At 38.0% G+C, this 20,412-nt stretch overlaps 1 protein-coding gene across 27 annotated transcripts in view; it reads right to left on the bottom strand.

Annotated features, from left to right (window-relative positions):
• Nucleotides 1-20,412, bottom strand: part of NRXN3 (neurexin 3) — a 1,587,373-nt gene that overhangs the window by 965,233 nt on the left and 601,728 nt on the right. For 21 of the 27 annotated variants that reach the window (XM_019646239.1, XM_019646240.1, XM_019646221.1 and 18 more), the window contains one exon: nucleotides 16,849-16,875. The exons of the other annotated variants lie outside the window; for them this stretch is intronic. In XM_019646239.1, the coding sequence (XP_019501784.1) occupies nucleotides 16,849-16,875 (27 nt within the window). The remainder of the gene's footprint in view (nucleotides 1-16,848; nucleotides 16,876-20,412) is intronic. 27 annotated transcript variants of the gene reach the window in all.

The following is a 20,412-nucleotide window of genomic DNA, read 5'->3' as shown; positions in this document are numbered from 1 at the left end:
ACAGCAAGTGTTTCACTTTCACTTATTGGCTTGAAACCTATTTGCTTTCATTCTGTTCCAAAGATTCTGTGGAATTTGTTGGAAAGGACAGAGCTTTTCCTTTAACATATGCTGATGGGACCTAATAGTTATCCCATCATCCATTTGCTTTGAAGGGGATTCATTCAATTCATCTTTAGATTGGGCAAAGGTGAATATAGAATAACAAATTAGAAACCAAGATGTTAGGTAGCATTGTTCTAAAGATGTTGAATGGTCAGTTATTCCTGGAATGTTCCTTTTTGTCATCTCTGGGTTAGTCCAAGGGATTTCTGCAGCAATGGTACATTCATATTATAATATCCAAATTCTGTTTTCTAGCTGTTGATGATCAACCAGAGAAATAAATTCAGATTCTAGAAGGCTGAGATTTGGTAAAAAAAAGGACAAGGAATTTGACCTCCCATTCACAACAGGCAGCAGGAGTAGATGATCCCTGGGAAAGGGAAGTGAATACATCATAATATGGGCACACGTGAGTATCGATCACACTCAGAGATAGCTGATTTGACTAGTGAAACTATACCAGTCCTATACGTCAGTGCCTTAAACATCGACATTCAAAAATAAGGCATGTTTCATGCAAAGAAATGAAACTGGATCACCTCCTTATGCCCTATACAAGAACAAATTCAAAATGGATTAAAGACTTAAATATAAGACCTGAAACCATAAAACTCCTAGAAGAAAATATAGGGTCTAAATTTGCAGACATCACCCTGAGCAATATTTTTACTGATACATCCCTGCGGGCAAGGGAAGTAAAAGAAAAAATGAACATATGGGACTACATCAAACTTAAAAGTTTTTTCACAACAAAGGAAACCATCAATAAAACAAAAAGGAAGCCTACTGAATGGGAGAAGATATTTGTCAACGAGATATCTGATAAGGGGTTAATATCCAAAATATATAAAACACTCATGCAACTCAACACCAAAAAAACAAACAATCCAATTAAAAAATGAGCAGAGGATATGAAGAGACATTTCTCTAAAGAAGACATACAGATGGCCAACAGGCATATGAAAAAATGTTCAACCTCACTAAGCATTAGGGAAATGCAAATAAAAACCACAATGAGATACCACCTTACCCCGGTCAGAATGGGTATCATCAATAAATCAACAAACAACAAGTGCTGGTGAGGTTGTGGGGAAAAGGGAACCCTGGTGCACTGCTGGTGGGACTGCAGGCTGGTGCAGCCACTATGGAAATCAGTATGGAGGTATCTCAAAAAACTGGAAATGGAACTACCTTATGACCCAGCAATTCAACTCTTATGTATTTATCCATAAAAACCCAAGACATTAATTCGAAAAAATATATGCACCCCTATGTTCACTGCAGCACTATTTACAATAGCCAAGACTTGGAAACAACCGAAATGCCCATCGGTAGACGACTGGATTAAGAAACTATGGTACATTTACACAATGGAGTATTACTCAGCTATAAAGAAGAAGGAGATCGTACCATTCACAACAATATGGATGGAACTAGAGAACATTATGCTACGTGAAATAAGTCAGTCAGAGAAAGACAAATACCATATGATCTCACTTATATGTGGAATCTAAAGAACTGAATAAACGAGTAATGTAAACAGAAATAGTCTCAGAGACACAGAGAAACAACTGAGGGTTGTTAGCTGGGAGCGGGGTGGAGATGAGGGAGAGGGGGAAGGGACGAGACAACACAAATTGATAACTACAATATGGCCTCAGGGATAGAAAAGACAGTCAATAATGTTGTAAATACTTTTTAGGGGGCCAGATGGACTCATGTCTTCTTAGGGAGACCACTTCATAGTCGGTGTAGAGGCCTGACCACTGCACTGTATTTCTGAAGCTGATGTTGAATAATATTGTATGTCAACTATAATTATATATACATATACTCATGGGGCATGGAGTAGAGTATGGGAATGGAGTCAATGGAATTGTAATAGATAAGTATGATATCGGGGGTGGAGGGCAGTAGATGGGGGAGGGGGTTGTTTCTGTGTGAGAGGTGAAAAGGATAACTATTGCATTGTTCTGTACACCTGAAACTAATGATAAAAAATAAAATAAAATAAATAATAAAAAAATAATAAAATCATTACTTGTACTCTACCAATAAATAAATAAATAAATAAATAAATAAATAAATAAATAAATAAATAAATAAGGCATGTTTCCATTGGCCAGAGAAATGTGATGGATCGCTATACGAGTATGACATTGTGTAAACCTTTATGGAAAGGAAAGTTCATAGGATTCATAATGTATCTTTGGCCCTGACGAGAGACCTCCAGGAGCAATTAGAAATTTACAAAATGCAGTATTAATAGTCTACCGAAATTTAGAACAGATGTTGTATATAATAGCCATAGTATATCTTAGTAATTATATGATGGACAAATATGCCACCAAAAAGAAAATAAAACAAAACCAAGAAAAACCTTTTTCCTGGTTGTTAAAATATACTCATCTGTAAAATTCAGATAATAACATTACCTACTTCCAGGTAATATTCATAGGTGTGCAACTAGCAGAGTCACACAGAGTCCTGAGTGTTTGGGGTTCAATGCTTTGTGGTCTCTGCCTTAAAATGCAAAAGAATTTTATCTTTGGATCTGTATTTTATACATGAAGTTCAGTGGGAGCCTTGACTCATGAGTGATCTTGCCTCCCCAGGACAAGTTCTTTTTCTGCCCCCACCAAGCAACTTCTACTCCTTTTTGTCCTCACATGCAGAGTCATGAGGTGGAGTCTTGCATACCTGGAAGGGTCTGCACTTACCCCAGGATAATCATCAGGCTTGAGGGAGCACTTTAGATAGCAAATCATGTTGTAATTTTTTTACATAATACCATGACAGGTCAATGTGGCAGAGACTGTGCAAAAAAGAAACACAACAAATCTTTTTTCCTGCTTTTGAAACAAGAGGCTTGTATTTTCATTTTGCACTAGGTTCTACAGATTATGTAGGGGTTACTACATATATAAATATATAAAATATATTATATAAAATATATAAAATATTCCTGGTACTAAATAAATGCTCATTAAATACTGGCCCGTAAGATTTTGTAGTTCTTATTTCTTCTGCATATATTTCATCATGAGCAAACATAAATGCATGTCACTCATACCACCTAACATTACCAGGGACAATTTAACCCCTTTAGGGTTAACCTGAACCTTTGGTCCCTGTGACATTGGTAGATGAGGGTCCTCACTTTTAATAATATGACTTTACTTGCATGAGTCCAATTGTCCTCAATTCATTGCACACAAGATTGTAAACCAGCTGCCACAAAACCCCTCCATTAAACCCTAGAAGTTATCTTAGGTATACTCAGCTTCTTCAAACACTGAACCCTTTCCTGTCTCCTATGAAACATCATACAAAAGAAGCAATTCTCTTTGACAAATCAGAAAGGTTAGACAAGTACCTAGAGACCTGGGGAAACTGATGTTTCTACTGTTTCAGTTAAAATGATCAAGGAGCAATTCAAGCTGTGAGATGCAAGAACCGTAAGAGCACCTGTGGATTTTGGTGCCTGTTTCAATGCTAGGATGGAAGTCACATAGTTGGGAGCCAGGCTTCTGTTCAGATATTTTTCTTCTCATCAAACGATGTTACAGCTCTTACTAATAGTAATGATGGTGCAGAGAAACCACCTCAGGAGCAAGAACTAATGAGGAACAGAGCAGGTTTAACCAAACTTAAAGTTCTGTTCTACCATGTAACGCTGCCACTTGTGCTGCTGTTGTTTTTGTTTTGCTTTCCTGCTCTGAGTCACCTTCCTCACACTTTTTAGCACCAGTTTGAAGCTTAGAGAGGCCTATAAAAATAATACAGGAAAGAGTATAGACTTTTATCCAGGGTGGGTAAGACATAAAACCTACATGAAACTGACATGTAGAGAACATTACTGCACAAAAGTAATTTGTGCCTTGAATGTCTCTTTGAACCTCTACAATTTAGGTGAAGAACAATCAGGCTGCTTTGAAATCACATTTCCTCATATTAAATGTCAGCCTTATAACACAGATATAATTTGTAAGGATTTTCAAAAACAAAACTTTTCTCTTTAGGAGTCAGACAAATGTCCTTATCATGGTAATCTATGGTATTGATGGAATAGACATTTTTCCGAAGAGATGGGTTCAGGAGATACATATGTAAGCAAATAGAGCTGTAGAAATCCAGGGTGCTACAGGATCTTAGCTGTGGATCTGCCTGGGGTAGAAGGGAAGGCTTTGCATGAGTGGTGACCCCTGAGCTGTCGAAAGATGAGCAGCAGTTGGTTAGACAGACACAGAACGGAAGGGTACACAGTGTGTAACGTGAAGTATATAGTGCAGAACGTACAGCACGGACGCAGGAGCAGAGGTGTGGGAGAGACTGGGGAGCTGGGGGCAACCACAATCTGTTTGCTGAGACTCGAGCACCAGAGTATAATGGAAAGAGACAAAGGACTGCAAATACCAATATGACCAAGAGAAGGCCAACAAGGCATGGCGGTGACTCGACACTGATCAGCTGGCAGTCTAACGCTACCCCCTTCTTAGTAGTCATGCCCATGCCTGTATCATAATCCCTAATTCATCCTCTCTGAACCACTAAATGCCAAGTACCTTTCAATCAGAATTAAACAGTGCCTTAGAGACTAGTTATGAACAAAAATGGGACACTAATCTGCCTGTAGAGCTGAGCTGAGGAAGCCTCACTCTGGAAAGGTCAAGGTTACAGAAGGACAACCTAAAAAAATAGGATTAGTGACTAGAAGTCGCGTCCCCCAGCACTTGTCCTGGAGCGGCAGACCACATTTGTTTGTTTGAGCTCCCACTCACCAGCATTGGAGCAGAAAAGGGAGTATGTGCTGTGGTGGGGAGCAGAGCTTTGGGATCAAACAAACTGAATCTGAGGCTGCACAAAGCATTTCATAGCACTGTCTCATTTCAACAAATGAGGATAATAACACCTACTTAATAAGATTGTGGCGAAGATTAAGCAAATCATGCAAACAAGCTGCACATCCCAGGGCCTAGTATGCAGAAAACAATCAATCTTTGCTATTATTTTTACTCTAATTAGTAGCCACCTGTGGAGGCAATATACTTTATATAATAGCAAAGGTTTTCAAAGTTTTATTGTAAATGGCCTTTTTATGAACTCAATAGCATCCATTTTTGCTGTGATGAAGGAAGGTCCACAGAAAAGTCAGAGAGCAGGGAAAATGAAATAGTGTCTTCACTTTGTGTTCAGTTTTCATGCCTTTGAATGTTAATCATGATATTGTCACCCTCTGTGGTCTACCAGGCATGTAGGGGTGTGGCTAAACTCAGTCATAGATAGGTAGGTGGTCAGGTACTTACCTAGTCACTGGGGGTCAGACAACGTCTAGCGTTTCTATTTATGACAATCAGTATGTTTTCTTTTAACTGATTCCTTATCAAAAGGGAATTTGCTTGTGAAAAGCAATACATGAATCAAACAGTTTAGTTCAACAGTCCAAGTATTGCAGGTGTACAGTGTGAGTTTAATTTCAACAATCAATTTGCTCTCATAAGGAGATGGCACTTCTCTAGCCATCCCCTAGTCCAAGGGCTTCATCATGCTGTCTTTATCCACCTTCCTTTGTGTTCTCCTTCTCTCTGTGAGATCAGAGAGATCCATCATTTTTTTATCGTGATAAAACACACTATGCTTATGCTGCCCCATTACAAATACTCATTTGTGCCCTCTCTCTTCGTCTTGCCTATCTTGCGCACATCTGTGGCTCCTGCTCCTTTTATGCCTTCTGTCTCTGCTGCTTTCACTCTCCCACGCCTGTGGGCATCGTCATTTGGGTCAGTGGACCCAAATGGTAATTCTGAAATAAAAAAATAAAAAAAAATCTTGTGTCATCATTTAAAGATTGCTTGGGGGCCGGCCAAGTGGCACGGTGATGAAGAGCTGGCTTGGGATGCCAGAGGGCCCCGGTTCAGATCCCACATATGAGAGCCAGTGACACTGCCTTCTACAGCTAAGATGCTGAACAACAGCTCAACCTGGAGCTGGGCTGCTGTGAGTCGCCGGCGACAGCATAGGTTGTAGCCCCTGCTATAGTGGGTTGCCATAGGCTACTGTGTGTAGCCAGCAGCCAGCGTGAGCAGCCAGCAGCCACAGTGAGCAGCCATCCAGAAGCCGGCAACTGATCTGCCTCGCCCGGGAAGAGCGCAATGATGGTGCCAACTTGGGCCAGTGAAGCAACGTCCTCCACAACTAGACTGAAGAACAAAAGGACAGCAACTTGTCTGTTCCCCTTCCCCCAATTCCCCAGTGCTGTTCCCATCCCCCAATTCCCCAATAAAAATCTTAAAAAAAAAAGATGGCTTGACCTACGTGACAAAGAATGCTCATTTGATTAAGAATCAGACAATGAAATTTATGAAGACACATGCCTGCCACTAATCACCCTAAGACCTTATGCAATGCACTTGGCTTCCACAAGCCTTGGTTTCCCCATTTATAAGACGTTGATACTTAAAACTGTGCTCCACCAGTTCTACAGGAAGGGCCATAAGCTCATAACCATTCAAAGACTTTGCTCCAGGGTAACACGATCGCTATTACATGGTGTCTCTTTTGGAGCATATGTGCCTCTTAACATTTTTCTTTTTTTTTTCTTTTTTTTTTTTTTTAGCTGAGCCATCCTGACACCTGTTGGGCCAGGAATCGAACTGCTGTTGCTCAGAGCTCACACTCTTGAGCGAGCTCTTAACCAACTGAGCCACTCGGCCAGCCCTCCTTTTAACATTTTCCTACTGCAATATAATTTCAGCCATTCAGGAAGATGGCCACTCAGATAATTGTACCTGAACACCACACCTCTAGCTTCCACCCCTCGATCCCGCTCTTGTTTTCCGTTCCCTCAATAGGGCCCTTCCACAATCCATTAGGAGGACTGCTTCTGACGAGAGGCTGACATGAGGCTTTGGGGGTACCAGCATGCTTATTTTGGATACAGTTTATATAATCAGATTTACTCTGAAACAATTTCATTTTAGAAGGAAAATGTATGCATCCTTTTAAGGTCTATTTCCCTAACTTCTAATAAAATCCAATTTAGAAATCTTTGTGATTTTAGCCACTTAGTCAGCAGAAAAGCCAGAAAATTACTCCATTTCTTTTCAAAGTAATATTCCCTAGTCTCTGAATTTTCTTCCCAAAATTGATTCTCAAACAGAAAAAACTGTATTTGTTGACATGCTCTAAATCAGTAAGGAGACTTGTGCTTTGTGGCTAATTGTTCCATAGCCTCCAAAATTCAAAATAAAATCTCCCCTATAACATATATGTCATATATGCGAAACCTGCTGATATATATATATATATATATATATATATATATATATATATATGAAGTATATCCACTGATGCACTTATACTCTCCAAATATAAATGGAGAGTTTGGGTTGATAACGTTAGCTTGCCAAATGGTTACTGCACATCCTACACTGCACTCATAAAATGGTCCTTCCTAATTTTCAAAATGTAAACCCTGCCCTAACACCAATACTAACTGAAGTCAGCACCTTGCAAATATTACTGTGGCATTTAGACAAATAAAATGGATCAGAGTACTAAAAGAAATCTTCAAAAAGTAGAAGGAAAAACAGAAACAGCATCTTCACTCAACATTATAGTGCCAGAAATATCAGCTGTTGAAAGGAGAGCAGGAACACAGCTTGTGTGGCTCCAAGCAGGTGGTCAAGTGATGGAGGGCAAGAAAAATGGAAACCGGAAAAAGACCTGGCTAAGTAGAGTGTTCAGGGCCTTGACATGAGAAATACACATATGTTGTGGAAAAAAGAACCCTGTATGTTTAATTGAATGTGGAAATGAACCACCCCTGAACAAAATCTGTGACTTTAGAGATGCATTCATCTTAATTCCAATTTCTATGGGAGAAAAAAACAAACCAAAAAAAATGGAAAAAGAGGTGGGGCGGTGTCCAGACTATGAAGATTCCTTCTGCATTTCCTTGGGAATCCATAGTATAAATCCCAAAACTAATGTCAACACCTGGAACCCAGGTGATGCTTAGTGAATATCCTTAGAATAAGTGAATGAAGAAAGAGGAAGGTGACAATGTGTAATATTTACTGGTACACATTCATCTTCCTTCATGAAATTTTCCTGACTCCAACCAAAACCTGGCCAAATTAAACTGCATGAAAAATCTTCATTTTTGTCTGAAATCCCTCATTTTACTGAGAAAGTAACATATATTCCTTCAGATTACTAGGGATAGGAGAATAAATTCACTCTTCATTTAATGTTCTTCCTTTTAGAATGACAACAAGACCAAAAAAGTTGTAGTTTACATTTTGGGGGGTTTGTACTTCTTGGGTTCATTACTAAGAGTATTTGTATAAATAATAAATTAAGGTAGAGGGAAGGGTACATTTTATTACCTCATTGACTTAATTATTTATTGAGCATACTATATCCAAGGTAACTTCAGGTCATGAAAATCACACAGTAGCAGACAGCAGCATAAACTTTTTAGGCTGTACTGACCTAAGATACCACTGTGTGTATGTACGAGCATATACCTACAAACTACATAACTAATTTAACAAGATTAAGTGCAGTGGCTTGAACTGTGATTGGTAAACAGTTCTAGTCTATATATTGCCCCTCTTTGCCTGATAGTTCACAAGGTGTTTGTCTAGTTTTAAGGTGTTCAGATAGAGAAATTTTACTCCTTTATTTAGCAGTCTTTCCTAGAATTCAATAACACTATTAACTTTGCTTATGCCTATATATTTTGTGAGGTCTTGTGTTTGTAAATTAAAGTTCTTCTCTGCTATTTCCTCTGCTTCTTCCTTCGATGAGAAGAAACACACTCTCCCCTGGAAGCCACTTATTTGTAATTTAATACGTTGGTCTCTTTTCCCATCTACCATTTAACTGGATGCTTAATCCCCATCTCTTTCTCCTTTCTAAAAGCCAGATGAATTATAAATGTTAAAGGTCCTTCCTGAGTGGACTTTTCTTTGCCAGGAGCTCGGTGTACAGAGAAGCAAACCAAAGGTGATAGATTTGCAGCCTAGAACCCAGAGACCATTTTGAAATCACAGAAAAAGTGACCTTAGCTAAAAGCCACAAAGGAGAAATTTCTTCTGTTAGTGTCTCTTTTCACCTGTTCTCAAAGGACATTCCCAGAAATTGGGGATGAATGGTACTGTAGTTCTGACTGCTAAATGGTCATGAATTTTATTCTTCTCTGGGCATCCCATGTGGATCTGATAAGGACTGAGCCACAAGCCTTTGTATGGCATATGTGTCATTTCAATTACCCAAAGGTCCAGGTGTAAATCTCTTTAACATATTGACTCGTCCTGTTAGGCTTCAACCAACTTGATTGAAACCAACTCATAAGAAAAGGATGACTATTTTCTCCTCATCATGGTCTGCATGAACTTGGTGATTTTTAAAGTCATTACAGGAATCTTCCAAGGAAGCTGAACAGACAGTAATGTTCTCAGCCAGAAATCTATATCCTCGCCACAAAAACTCTTATTTCTTTGATTCTATTTTATTTTAGTTCCCGTTTAGATTATACAAAATTGATATCAGAGGATATTAAAGTCACAAACATGAGGATATCATTTAATCAGATCTTTGCATCTTAAAGATTATACTTTCATTTTAGAACACAACTAAGCTTTTATTAAAATGATATCAGGGTCCCGAACACAAACACGGGAGAACTCATGCAGTCAAAGTATTTTTATGTGTTCTGGATTAACATTAATATTTGTTTACCATAATGCTCTATGGGGAAAAAAAAATCCCAACATGACCCAAAGACGGTCTCATCAACAGTCTTACTAGTAATGCTATTGATGCAGAACTCAGTGCAACTCGGATGGCCTTGCAAAGAGTTTCGTATTGTCCTGAGTAACTGACTGGGGAAAGTAAGGATGCTCACTTGATAGGCATATATTAAACTATCAAGTATGGTTTTAAGATTACATAGCTATCCATTATTGAACAAGAACTGTTTTCCAAAGATCCCCTTTTCGGTTGCAATACTATGATAGTATTAACCATCATCATCATCACCACCACAGCCACACACTTAGTGCGTGTTATTTCTAGGTTCTGTTCTTTGCAAAAAGGTAAATACTATAAGTATGCCCATTTACAATGGAGGAAACTGAGAGTTGAAATAAATTGTCTAAAGATACAGAGTTGATTAGTGGTATTAGACCAGGGGGAAGCCAGGCTATGTGGCTCTTTGCAATAGCACTAGAATGCCTCTGGGATGCCATCATAGATAAACAAGAATATAGGAGGAAAATTGCAGAAAAGTACTATAATAGATTGCCAGTTTTCTATAACACCCAGGTTTGCTAAAAAGGATTAACATATAAAATGCTTCTAGAGCATATTTTTATTAAAATATTTCTAGTATAAATAGTCACCAAAATTTTGAATGACAATGGTTCCTATATGTATTTGAAGAAGCAAAGGGATGGAAAAAAAATGTATGGCTGACAAGGGGCTATTGCTTGAATATGACAGCAATATTTTGAAGAGCTATTTTGAGAAAATGAAACATTTAATAATGTGATGTGTTTGGCAAAGGTAAGGAGAAATAAACATTCATATATTGTGGGTAGAAATGTAAATCTGTACAACCCCTATGGAGTGCAATTTGGCAATATCTATCAATATTTGTGATGTACTTATCTGTTGAACTGGCAATTCCACTTTTAGGGATTTATCCAATTGATATTCCTGTACATATGTTCAAAGATGAAGAAGAATATAGATTTTTTTTTACTTATAGTAGTTAAAAGTTAAGAAAACTCTAAATGTATATAAGTACGGAGCTGATTTAATCAAATGTGGTATCTCCATAAAATGCAATATTACGTAGCTATTAAAAAGAATATGTTATGTTCTTTTGTGGAATAGTCCCAAAGATAGTTTTAAGTAAAAAAGGTAAGATTCAAAATAATATGTTAATATTGTGTCAAGAAAGAGAAATAAGAAAAAGAGGAGGGGGGAATATGGTTATAAATATATGCTGTGTACTCACAGATTATCTCTGAAAAAATATACAAAAAAACATAATTTTGGTTGCCTCTGAGAAAGGGAACTTAAGGACTAGGATTAAAGATAAGAGGGAGAATTTTTTAAATGTTGCCTTTTGTTCTGTGTAGAATGTTTTATCTATTTAAAAATAAAACCATTCTGAATTAATATGTATTAAGAGAGTTTAATATGAAACATCTAGGGAGCATCCTATTATCATACTCAAATCTGGCTATTATTGATACTATTAATAAACTTACACTCGAGGTGCTTCATAAGTTACAAGAAATATTATACATTCCAAAGAAAAACAAAATTACATATTATCTTTTAGAAACCAGGTTTTGGGAAAAGTTGAAGTATCAGCATAATCATTTAGTATGGAAATAGAAAGTCTCAGGTGTCATGGTAGTTTGTAGATAATACATTGTTATATATAAGCTCTTCTTTGTGATTTTCTATCTCCATTCAAACTCTACTAAAAGGAAATGGCTGACAGTAATGGTTATCCAAATCTTGGAATGGATACCAAAGACAGTTCTATAATTTCCTTCCCAGAAGACTTTTAATAGTGAGGAAATTAGCATTCCTGGTTGACTTGAGGTAAGTGTTTCTCAGTTAAAGGCAGGAGTCAAACAATTCAGCTCTGGGGTTTCTAGATAAATCAGGCCTATAGATGAAGTCATGTATTCTGGTACCATAGAAAGGGTAGATGGAGAAAAAGAAAGAGAAGAAAACCAAAATTCTAGTGTAATAAAATGCAGCTCACCAAGCTATGCCTAAATTAAGCAAGAACCACCCTTATGATGTTAACTTTTCCAAAACACTGGAAATTGAGTATGCTTGGAAACTAAAGGCAGAGAAGCTAAGACAACAGGCAAAAACCAGGTGTTAGGCAAGCAGGTGCAGGAGAAGAATCATTTAGTGAATACTAATAGCCTTCAGAGATACAATTTGGAGATACCATATCCTTTGATGTCATTTTCATATATCTCCTATATTATCATGCACCTATGATGATTCAAAGATAGCAGAGTCTATGGGAAGTGGACAAGATTACTAAAGCTATTCCCTGACACAAATGACTACATTGTGGCATTTGAGAGTTTTAAGATCAGCATATTTTTGTATGGAACTCTATTTCTTTTCTCCTGTCTAAGAAGAAAAAAATGAACCTTGTTACAAATAAATTAGTAAGGCTTCAAGTTCAAAGTAAATCAGGGTGGGGGCTTCTACATATCCCTCAATAATCAGGCATATACACAAACTCATGATTTCCATGTGACACATACACCTTTTTGGGGGAAAGATTGCAAAAATGGTCACACACAGGAATTAGCCTTTGAGAGGAGGAAAAGATGGAAAAAAATGGGGGAAATTGATATTCATTAATATATGTTCACTATATTTATTCATGCTATGTTCATATTTAATTAACATGAGTTTGCTATATTCAATCAGGCCATACTGCACATGGCTTGACAGGGACAGAATAAAGTAGGGTCTAGGAAATCACACAGCAAAGTCACGGTCAGACAAGGTCAAAGACAACAAACCGTTTTACAGACTTTCCTTTCAGCAAACACCCATGTGACCAACAGGAAGTTCATACCTGTTTCCAGTACTGCAGGCCTCTTAGGTTACTGTCCACTTTGTGGAGCTGGAACCACAGGAACAGGGGACTTCCTCCAGAAATCCTCCAGAAAGCAGCCCTGTTTTCGTTAGTAGGTTCCAGGTCACCCTGGAGTTCACGTCACCGTGATGACTGCCAACTCTGTCGCTCTTTTGCAATTTAAAATTCCTAAGCTGGAAATTTCGTTATTACATATGTCTAAAGATTCCTGCAAGATGAATCAAATTCGGCCATATCATGATTCCACCAAAGAGCCCAATTTGCACACTCTCTAATATGTTTCATGATACCAGCCAGAGAAGCATGTATGGTGTGGTGCTCTTGGAGGATTTGGGATCCAGGGGTGGTAAGATCTGGAATAATGATAAGTGTATCATGGATATTGTGGAGAAAGACAGAGTATTGAAAAGAGAAGTGAAGAAAGGTAGAAAGGCAGAGAAGCTGCTTCGAAAACTGTTCCTGTTCTTAGGAGCCCTTGGCACAGAGCTGGGCCACAATCACTAACAGAAGGGCTGACCAACGATGCCAAAAGGAAGAGGCTTTTGTCTCAAAGTCGCTGCCCTCTATCATGGTCAGCTGCTTCCCCTGTACGCTGGAAGATCATCCTTCTTTTACATGCTTTTCTCTCCATTAAAAACAGTGTCACGCAACCCTTGGAAATAGCCATTTCCCTGAACAAACAACATTTTGTCGCAGATGAACAGGGAATAAAAAAAAATAGATGATGTCTTTCGGTATTTTACCTAACTGGCTATCTAGAAGACAGGTATGCCAAAAAGAATTACTGGAAAGGTTCATGAACTTCTATTCAAACTTGGTTAAAGTTTAATTCAGTATGTCCCTTCAAGGGAAAAAAGAAGCTTTGTTTTGAAATGTGAGCTATTATACCCTATGACTTCTATTAAAATGACTGTTGGAGACAAAGCTGAGGGGAACAAGAAAAACCTTCTCCCTCTCAGACTCAGGCTGCAGATCCATCTTATTTCTTGTACTCTCACAATGAAAAATTGAACAAGAGGGAGGATCTGCACACCTATTACAGAAATAGCTTGAGATTCTACAACAGGTTGAACTATGAACTCTGAGAACAAGTCCTTGAAAAGAGGTGTCCCTTTTTTCTCTCTTAATTTAGTTACATAATCTTCTCAAACTTTTCCACCCAAGTGCCAATAGGGCCAGTGATAAAATAGAGGCGATACACAATACAAAAAAGTATGTCTATGAAATCTTATGTTTCTTCTTAAAACATAAGAATAAGTTTCACAAATTAAATAAGATTCATGTATATTTTCATTTTCTGCATATGTCGCTTTGGTTTCAAGCTTTTCTCCAAATCAACAATTTAAAATGTATCACATTTACTTTGTGACTCTACATGACCCTGGGTACACTTCTACATACCTCAGCGCTAAGGGTCTTAGATTAGTTTAAAGGACTCATGCTTTGTTTTGTTTTGTTTCTATTCAACTACTGTTTACTCAGTGGGCACTATGTATTCTTTTTCTAATGCTCTCACCAAAATTAACTTCCTTAGAATGCTAAAGGTTTATCCTGAGAATTCCAAATTGATTTCCAAAATCTAATCTTGCCTCCTTACCAAAATATCGAATTAAAACCAGTTATACTTTTCCTATACTCTGATCAAAGTTGGGGACACATCTTTGCTGACACGTTATTTCCTCTCAGTGCTGATTTGGTGGCTCCAAATAGAAAATCTTTTATCAGGTTTAGAAAACCTGCTGGCATCTGTGTCCTGGAGAAGAGTCACTATCTTCCCAGGAGAAAGAATTCTGGAACTTGTTTTATGATGACTTTTCATGGCTGGTCAGATGGAATATATAGACTTAATTGCAAGATAAAGTGTGGATAGAGCACAAAAAGCAAGTCCTAGTATCTTGATCAAACAATTCCCTCAGTTCTCTGTTCTGCAAGTAAGTCTCTGAAGCCAGACATGAGATTCAATTTTGGATGAGATTTTCCACCTTCCATCCTCCCCTTCCATCTTATATCCTTCTGGAAACTAATACAGAAAGAAAAGAGAAAGTTTTCCATAGATGTGCAATAAAATGTTTTTAACAAGCCAGACACAGATGACTAAATACTATAATGAATCTATTTGTATGAAATGTCCAGAAAAGGCAATTTTATAGAGACAAAGGCAGGTCAATAGTTGTTCAGGGCTAAGGTAGTAACAGGAGATTGACTGGACATAAGGGAAATTTGAGGGGTGGGGGGGTGAATGAAAATGTTCTAAAATGTGATTATGGCAATGTTTGGACAAATCTATAAATTTAATAAAAATCACTGAATTATAGGCTTATAATAGATAATTTTTGTGGTATGAAAACCATACCTCAATAAGGCTGCTTATAGACAGAGAAAACTCCAGTCTTTGGAGAAAAAGGATGTTTCAATTAGGCTTTTAATGATCTAAATACCATGAGAAATGTCTGGCTAATTAGAAATGTTTAAACACAGTAAAACAGGACATTGCTTAATTTAATTGAAAGTGATGCCAAAACAAGCATAACACACTCCACTTTAGGAAGTGATTGTTTATATAGATTTTATACATTTCTTTTGTTGTTGTTAAATTATATAAAACATTTGCCAAGAAAGTGAATTTAGGTTTATTAGTTTGTCACACTAATAATATATCTCCCAAGAAAGGTTAAACTAGCTAACACCTGTAAAATATTTAAATTGATGGAATAAATAACTAAATGAAACATAAAAGTTGTATTATTTCCTCTTCTGCATTTGTTTCTACAGAAAGACCCTACCTAGCAAAGAAAGAAGCAAAAATGGCAGAGATAATGCTGAGACTTATGTGTGTTAGATGCTCAACCAATCCAATTTTCCCTTCCTGGGTCCACAGGAAGACTACATTTCCCAACTTCCTTTGCATTTAGGATGGAGTCATGTCTGACAAATAAAATATGGCAGAAGTGATGTATGTCACTTCCAGACAAGGCAATAAAACATACTGTATAACCATCCAAACTCTTTTTTACTTCCCTGTGGATACAGCTGGAAGTGACGATCTCCAAGGTGGTAGACCAACTCATGAGGAATCCTAGATCCCTAAATTACTACTTTGAAGAAAGCTGTTAGGACAGGTGCGCAATTGGCATTGGACACTGCCTAAATAAGAAATAAACCCTTCTTTTGGCGAGTCATTGAAATTTTGAGATTGTTTGTTACAGCCAATCTTTCTAATTATCCTAGCTAGTTAGTTAGTTAGTTAGTTAACTTAACTAATATTATATGCTATAGAACCTAAAGCATATGTCTTCCTTTCTTCCTTTTATCATCTAGGTTATTCTTTCCCTCTCACCCACCCTTCCTTCCTCTTCCTATTCCCCTACTAATGGACTCCAGTTAATGCTCATTTCTGAGGCAGAGGAAGAAATATATGAGTGGTATTCAGCCTGCATCTTATTAAGACCCTTCTTCAAGAACCAAATTATTTGAGCAGGATAAAGTAAAAATAAAAGGCTGCAATTCTTCTTTCTGGAGAGCCAGAATGTGTCTCAAAGTCTTTGGTTAAAATGTTTCATGATCCCCAAGAGCAGTGCTTTGCCCACCCTCCTAAAAACAAAAACAAAAAAGCAAAAAGCCCTACAGTAATAAATCCCAGGAAAGAAATGTCAGAGTTGGCAGCCACCTTCTAGGTCACGAACTTTGCTTTTATTTGCTGAAGCGTTGGTAGTGGAGAAGTGCATTCCGGTTGCTCTAAGGTTATTTGTGTCTCCCACATCCCCCAAAGTCATTTCCCCCAAACAACAAATTACCATGTCAATTAACTTCCAAATTGTTTCATTATTCAGGTGCCCTTTCCTCCTTTTCTGCATATAGAGCAAATGCAAGGAAAGAAGAGAGGACCTGCCCGATTCAGAAACCACACCCCAGCCCCTTACCATCACCCCAGACCCTTCATCTTGTCAACCCCAGTTCCACCCAACTCCATAGTCAAAACATAAAATAATTCAAATCAAAAACAGCTCATAAAACAGTAAACAAAATAAAGTCAGTTTTTCTTTGCTTTTTTTAAAGAACAAAATGAAACTTGAGGGAAAACTTACTGGAGTTACAGTTTATCCTGATACAGTCTAGATGGGGAAAAATAAATGAAAGATGAAATTGCATCCTTCAAGGTAACAGCTGCAGACATCCAAAAACAATCAGTCCACCCTTCCGGGGACAGACACACGCAAGAAATGTGGCCATTTTATATATATACAGTACGTACAAGTTTAAGGGTGGGTGTATATGTACAGTATATTACTTGGTAAAGTTGGATACATATATATATACACACACACATATATACACATATGTATAGAGATATATACTGGTATACATATATATCCACAATAGACACCGAGTATGCTTCTTTTGTCCCCCAAAATCTATTCATTTATATACAGCATTTTAAACCTGGACTTTGAAATATAAATTTTGTTAAACTTGGAAAATTATTCAAAAATTTTCCAATCAAATGCAAGTTATATTCTATTTCCTCCTATAGTTGATTTTCTTAAAATGTATCTTTAGCATCAACACAATTGTTTGTATTAGTATTCCAAAGACATATCACCAGTCTGACACTTTGTATCATATTTTTTTAGAAAATCTGCCCATGGAGTTTCTCAGTGCAGTATTTAACCCTTTCTCTTTTTCTAAAAAAGACTCCCTCCACCCTCTCTTTAGGTCGGCCCCAAATGTTATAGAAATTTGCATAGGCAGACTTGCCATTATCCTTAGAGGTAAGGAAAGGGTTAACACCACCTCATCATTCCCTGTCATAAAATGGCCACTTGCAAACAGCTAACCGCACAAACACCCATCCCAGATTTTAGAGAGGTGGGGTCGGGTGTAGGGTAGAAAAAATTGAAGGATGTTATTACGATCGGCTGTGTTCTCTGCTATTGCGTCAAAGGCTCCCATACCGACCCACTCATGAAGCCCACCTCCGTCTTCCTGCCCAAATGCTCAGGCTAAATCAGGTGCCTACAGCATTCAAGGAGAAGGCGAGACAGGTACATGGGGAGAAGGCCTGGGGCCCCTTTGACATCCTACCTATTTCACTCCGTGATTCTGCATCTTGAGGAGAAAAAATTATTTGCTTTCATTTTTTTTAATGGAAAAGAGAGGGAAGAAAGGGCAGTTATTTTTCCAGTGCTGGTAACCATACAAGGTATTCTGTGCCAGAAATCTATCCTTTTATTAATATCTGTTTATAGTCATGGACACCCATCATACAAGTTCTTGAGCAGAGTCCATGGGTATTAGTAGGGGATTGGGCAGAATGGTTACAGAAGGGTCTCAGGTTAATTGTGACTAAACTACCCACTTGCACTTAAGTTTGGTTTATGATGGTGGGAATTCCAATATGAATTTGTTTAAAATGTAGAAGTATAATGATCAAGGAGAGGAAGAAAGTTACAGGAAAACATACAGGCAGAAAGGGTGCTCTTCTCCTGCATAAGGCTGACCCAATCGTTTTAGGGGACTTGTCAAGGATAATGCCACCGTTTGAATTTCCCAAAGTAAACCACATTAAGTGAGCAAGTTAAAAAGGAACCAGTGGCAAAGAATGGGACAGAATGAAACTATGTGAAATCCAGACAGGAGCAATTTATAACACCCAGTCATTCTGAGGAAGGAGGCGGGAAGCTTATTTGTTCCCCAGAAGAACATCTCTTGCGAAAAATCTGGGTTTGGTTTCGTGCGGTTAGGTTTGTCATGTGTCGTCAACCGCAACAGAAAAGTGGGAGCAAACAGCCCTGGAGCAACTGGTACGATCACCAGGCAGAGGAGGCCATGCCCCTGGTAAGGACTGGAAACGGGGAGGGCAGGTAGGGAGGAAGAGGGGTCTTCAGCGACTGGTGGCACCGACCATCACCCAAAGCCAGAGAAATGCCCCTTCCTGATGTACTAAAGGGAGAAGTGAAACAGGTGCACGGTCATGTTAAAAAGAGAAGGAAAGAGAGAGAGTGGGCCTAAAGCGACAAACCCCAGAATGGTAAACAAGGAGTGGTACTCTCCTTGGGTTTCTGTGTAGCTGAGCATCTGACTCTCAGACAGCTTGGTCTAGGGAGAGGAGTCGGGTTGGGCTCAACCTCTGGCTTCACGCAAATGGTCCCATGAACTGAATGGTATCTTTAAACCAATGTGAGGACTTGGAGCTTTCAAGGTGGCAGATAGTTGGTTATTTTAAGTCGAGAAGTGAAGAATTATTTTGTTACTTTATCTAAAGAATAAGTGGTTCAAGGAGAAAAATCTACCCCAAGGGTGGTGTTGATAGCAAGGCTGTATTTTTTAATGAATCAGGGAAATTAGCTTGGGAAGGCAATTTCCTTTAGATCTTTCTTCAGTAGCAGCCAAAGTTGCCTCCCGCTCTGCCTTGGCGTGGTCTTTGAGGGGTATCTGCGTGCGTGTGTGTGTGTGTGTGTTATTCATTTTGTTTGATTTAGGGTTTTTTGTTTCATTTTAGTAAATGAAGATACATGATTATTTTCCAGATTGAGAGCTTTGGGTTGAACATGGAAGACATGAATGTTTCTAGGAGTTGTGTGTCTTCAATGATGCGTACAATAAACCATAGTCAGCAAGCCCAAGTTTCCAGAGAAAGAACATCTGGAGAATTTGAGTGCAATTAACCAAACTGCATGACACTCCCTAGGAGCCTCCACCATTGAAGAAGGGTTTGGAGCACTCTGCTGAGGGTTCTTAAGGGCTACAAATGAGGCTGCACAAAAAGCTAAACTTTTTGCAGTTTAGCTCAATTCAAGCCAGGCACTAAGAAAAAAGGAGATTCTCTCTGTGCATGTTTAAAAGGTGACTCTCATGAAAGCAGACAAAAGTCAATAGGCTGTCGCATCATTGATTGATCATATTGATCTGTGGAGGTAACAGATTCCTCATGCTGATCTAGCAATTCAGAAACATGGGTTCTAGTCCCAGCTCTGCTACCAACTTTTTATGTGAGCTTTAAAAAGCAATGTGTATATATATATATATATATATATATATATATATATTTCTTTGTTTCCTATCTATAAAACTAAGCATAAAAATGCTTTCTTGACTTATCTCACAAAGTTATGGTGAAATTAAAATAGACAAGGTATTTTTAAATCTTGAAATATACTGTAGCAATAAAATATAATTATTATATCTCTTTAAGAGATCAAAATGTGATTGATCAATAGCTAATGACTTTTTAAAATGTGCTGTGTATTTCAGGACACTTCTCATGCCTGTTGTTACCACAGCTGGCTATCTGCAGACAACAAGGCCTCAGAAAATCTAGTCTCCTTGACATTTAGGAGATACACTACATCAGAGAAAGATATACTAGATTTTTATATCATGAGCTTATATGTGTGACCAATTTTTAAATAAATTGTAAAATCATTTGTGCCTATGCTAGAAAAGAGACACGATTTAAATGGCACAAGGGAACAAAATGATCATTTGCAATTAGCTCTTGGGGAATGGAGATGTTTTCTTCCATAACCATGAAAAGGGTAATAGGAACTTATGACAAGGAGAACAAACATTTATAAAGGGGTATATTTTGGGGAGGGGTTAGAAGGCGAACCTTCAAACAAAGCATGAATATGAAGAGCTGTGCTTACACA

This window comes from Hipposideros armiger, unplaced genomic scaffold (genome assembly GCF_001890085.2).
Source record: "Hipposideros armiger isolate ML-2016 unplaced genomic scaffold, ASM189008v1 scaffold_99, whole genome shotgun sequence".
NCBI lineage: Eukaryota > Metazoa > Chordata > Mammalia > Chiroptera > Hipposideridae > Hipposideros > Hipposideros armiger.
Note: the sequence above shows the minus strand (reverse complement) of the source record. Positions and strands in the feature narration are given on the sequence as shown.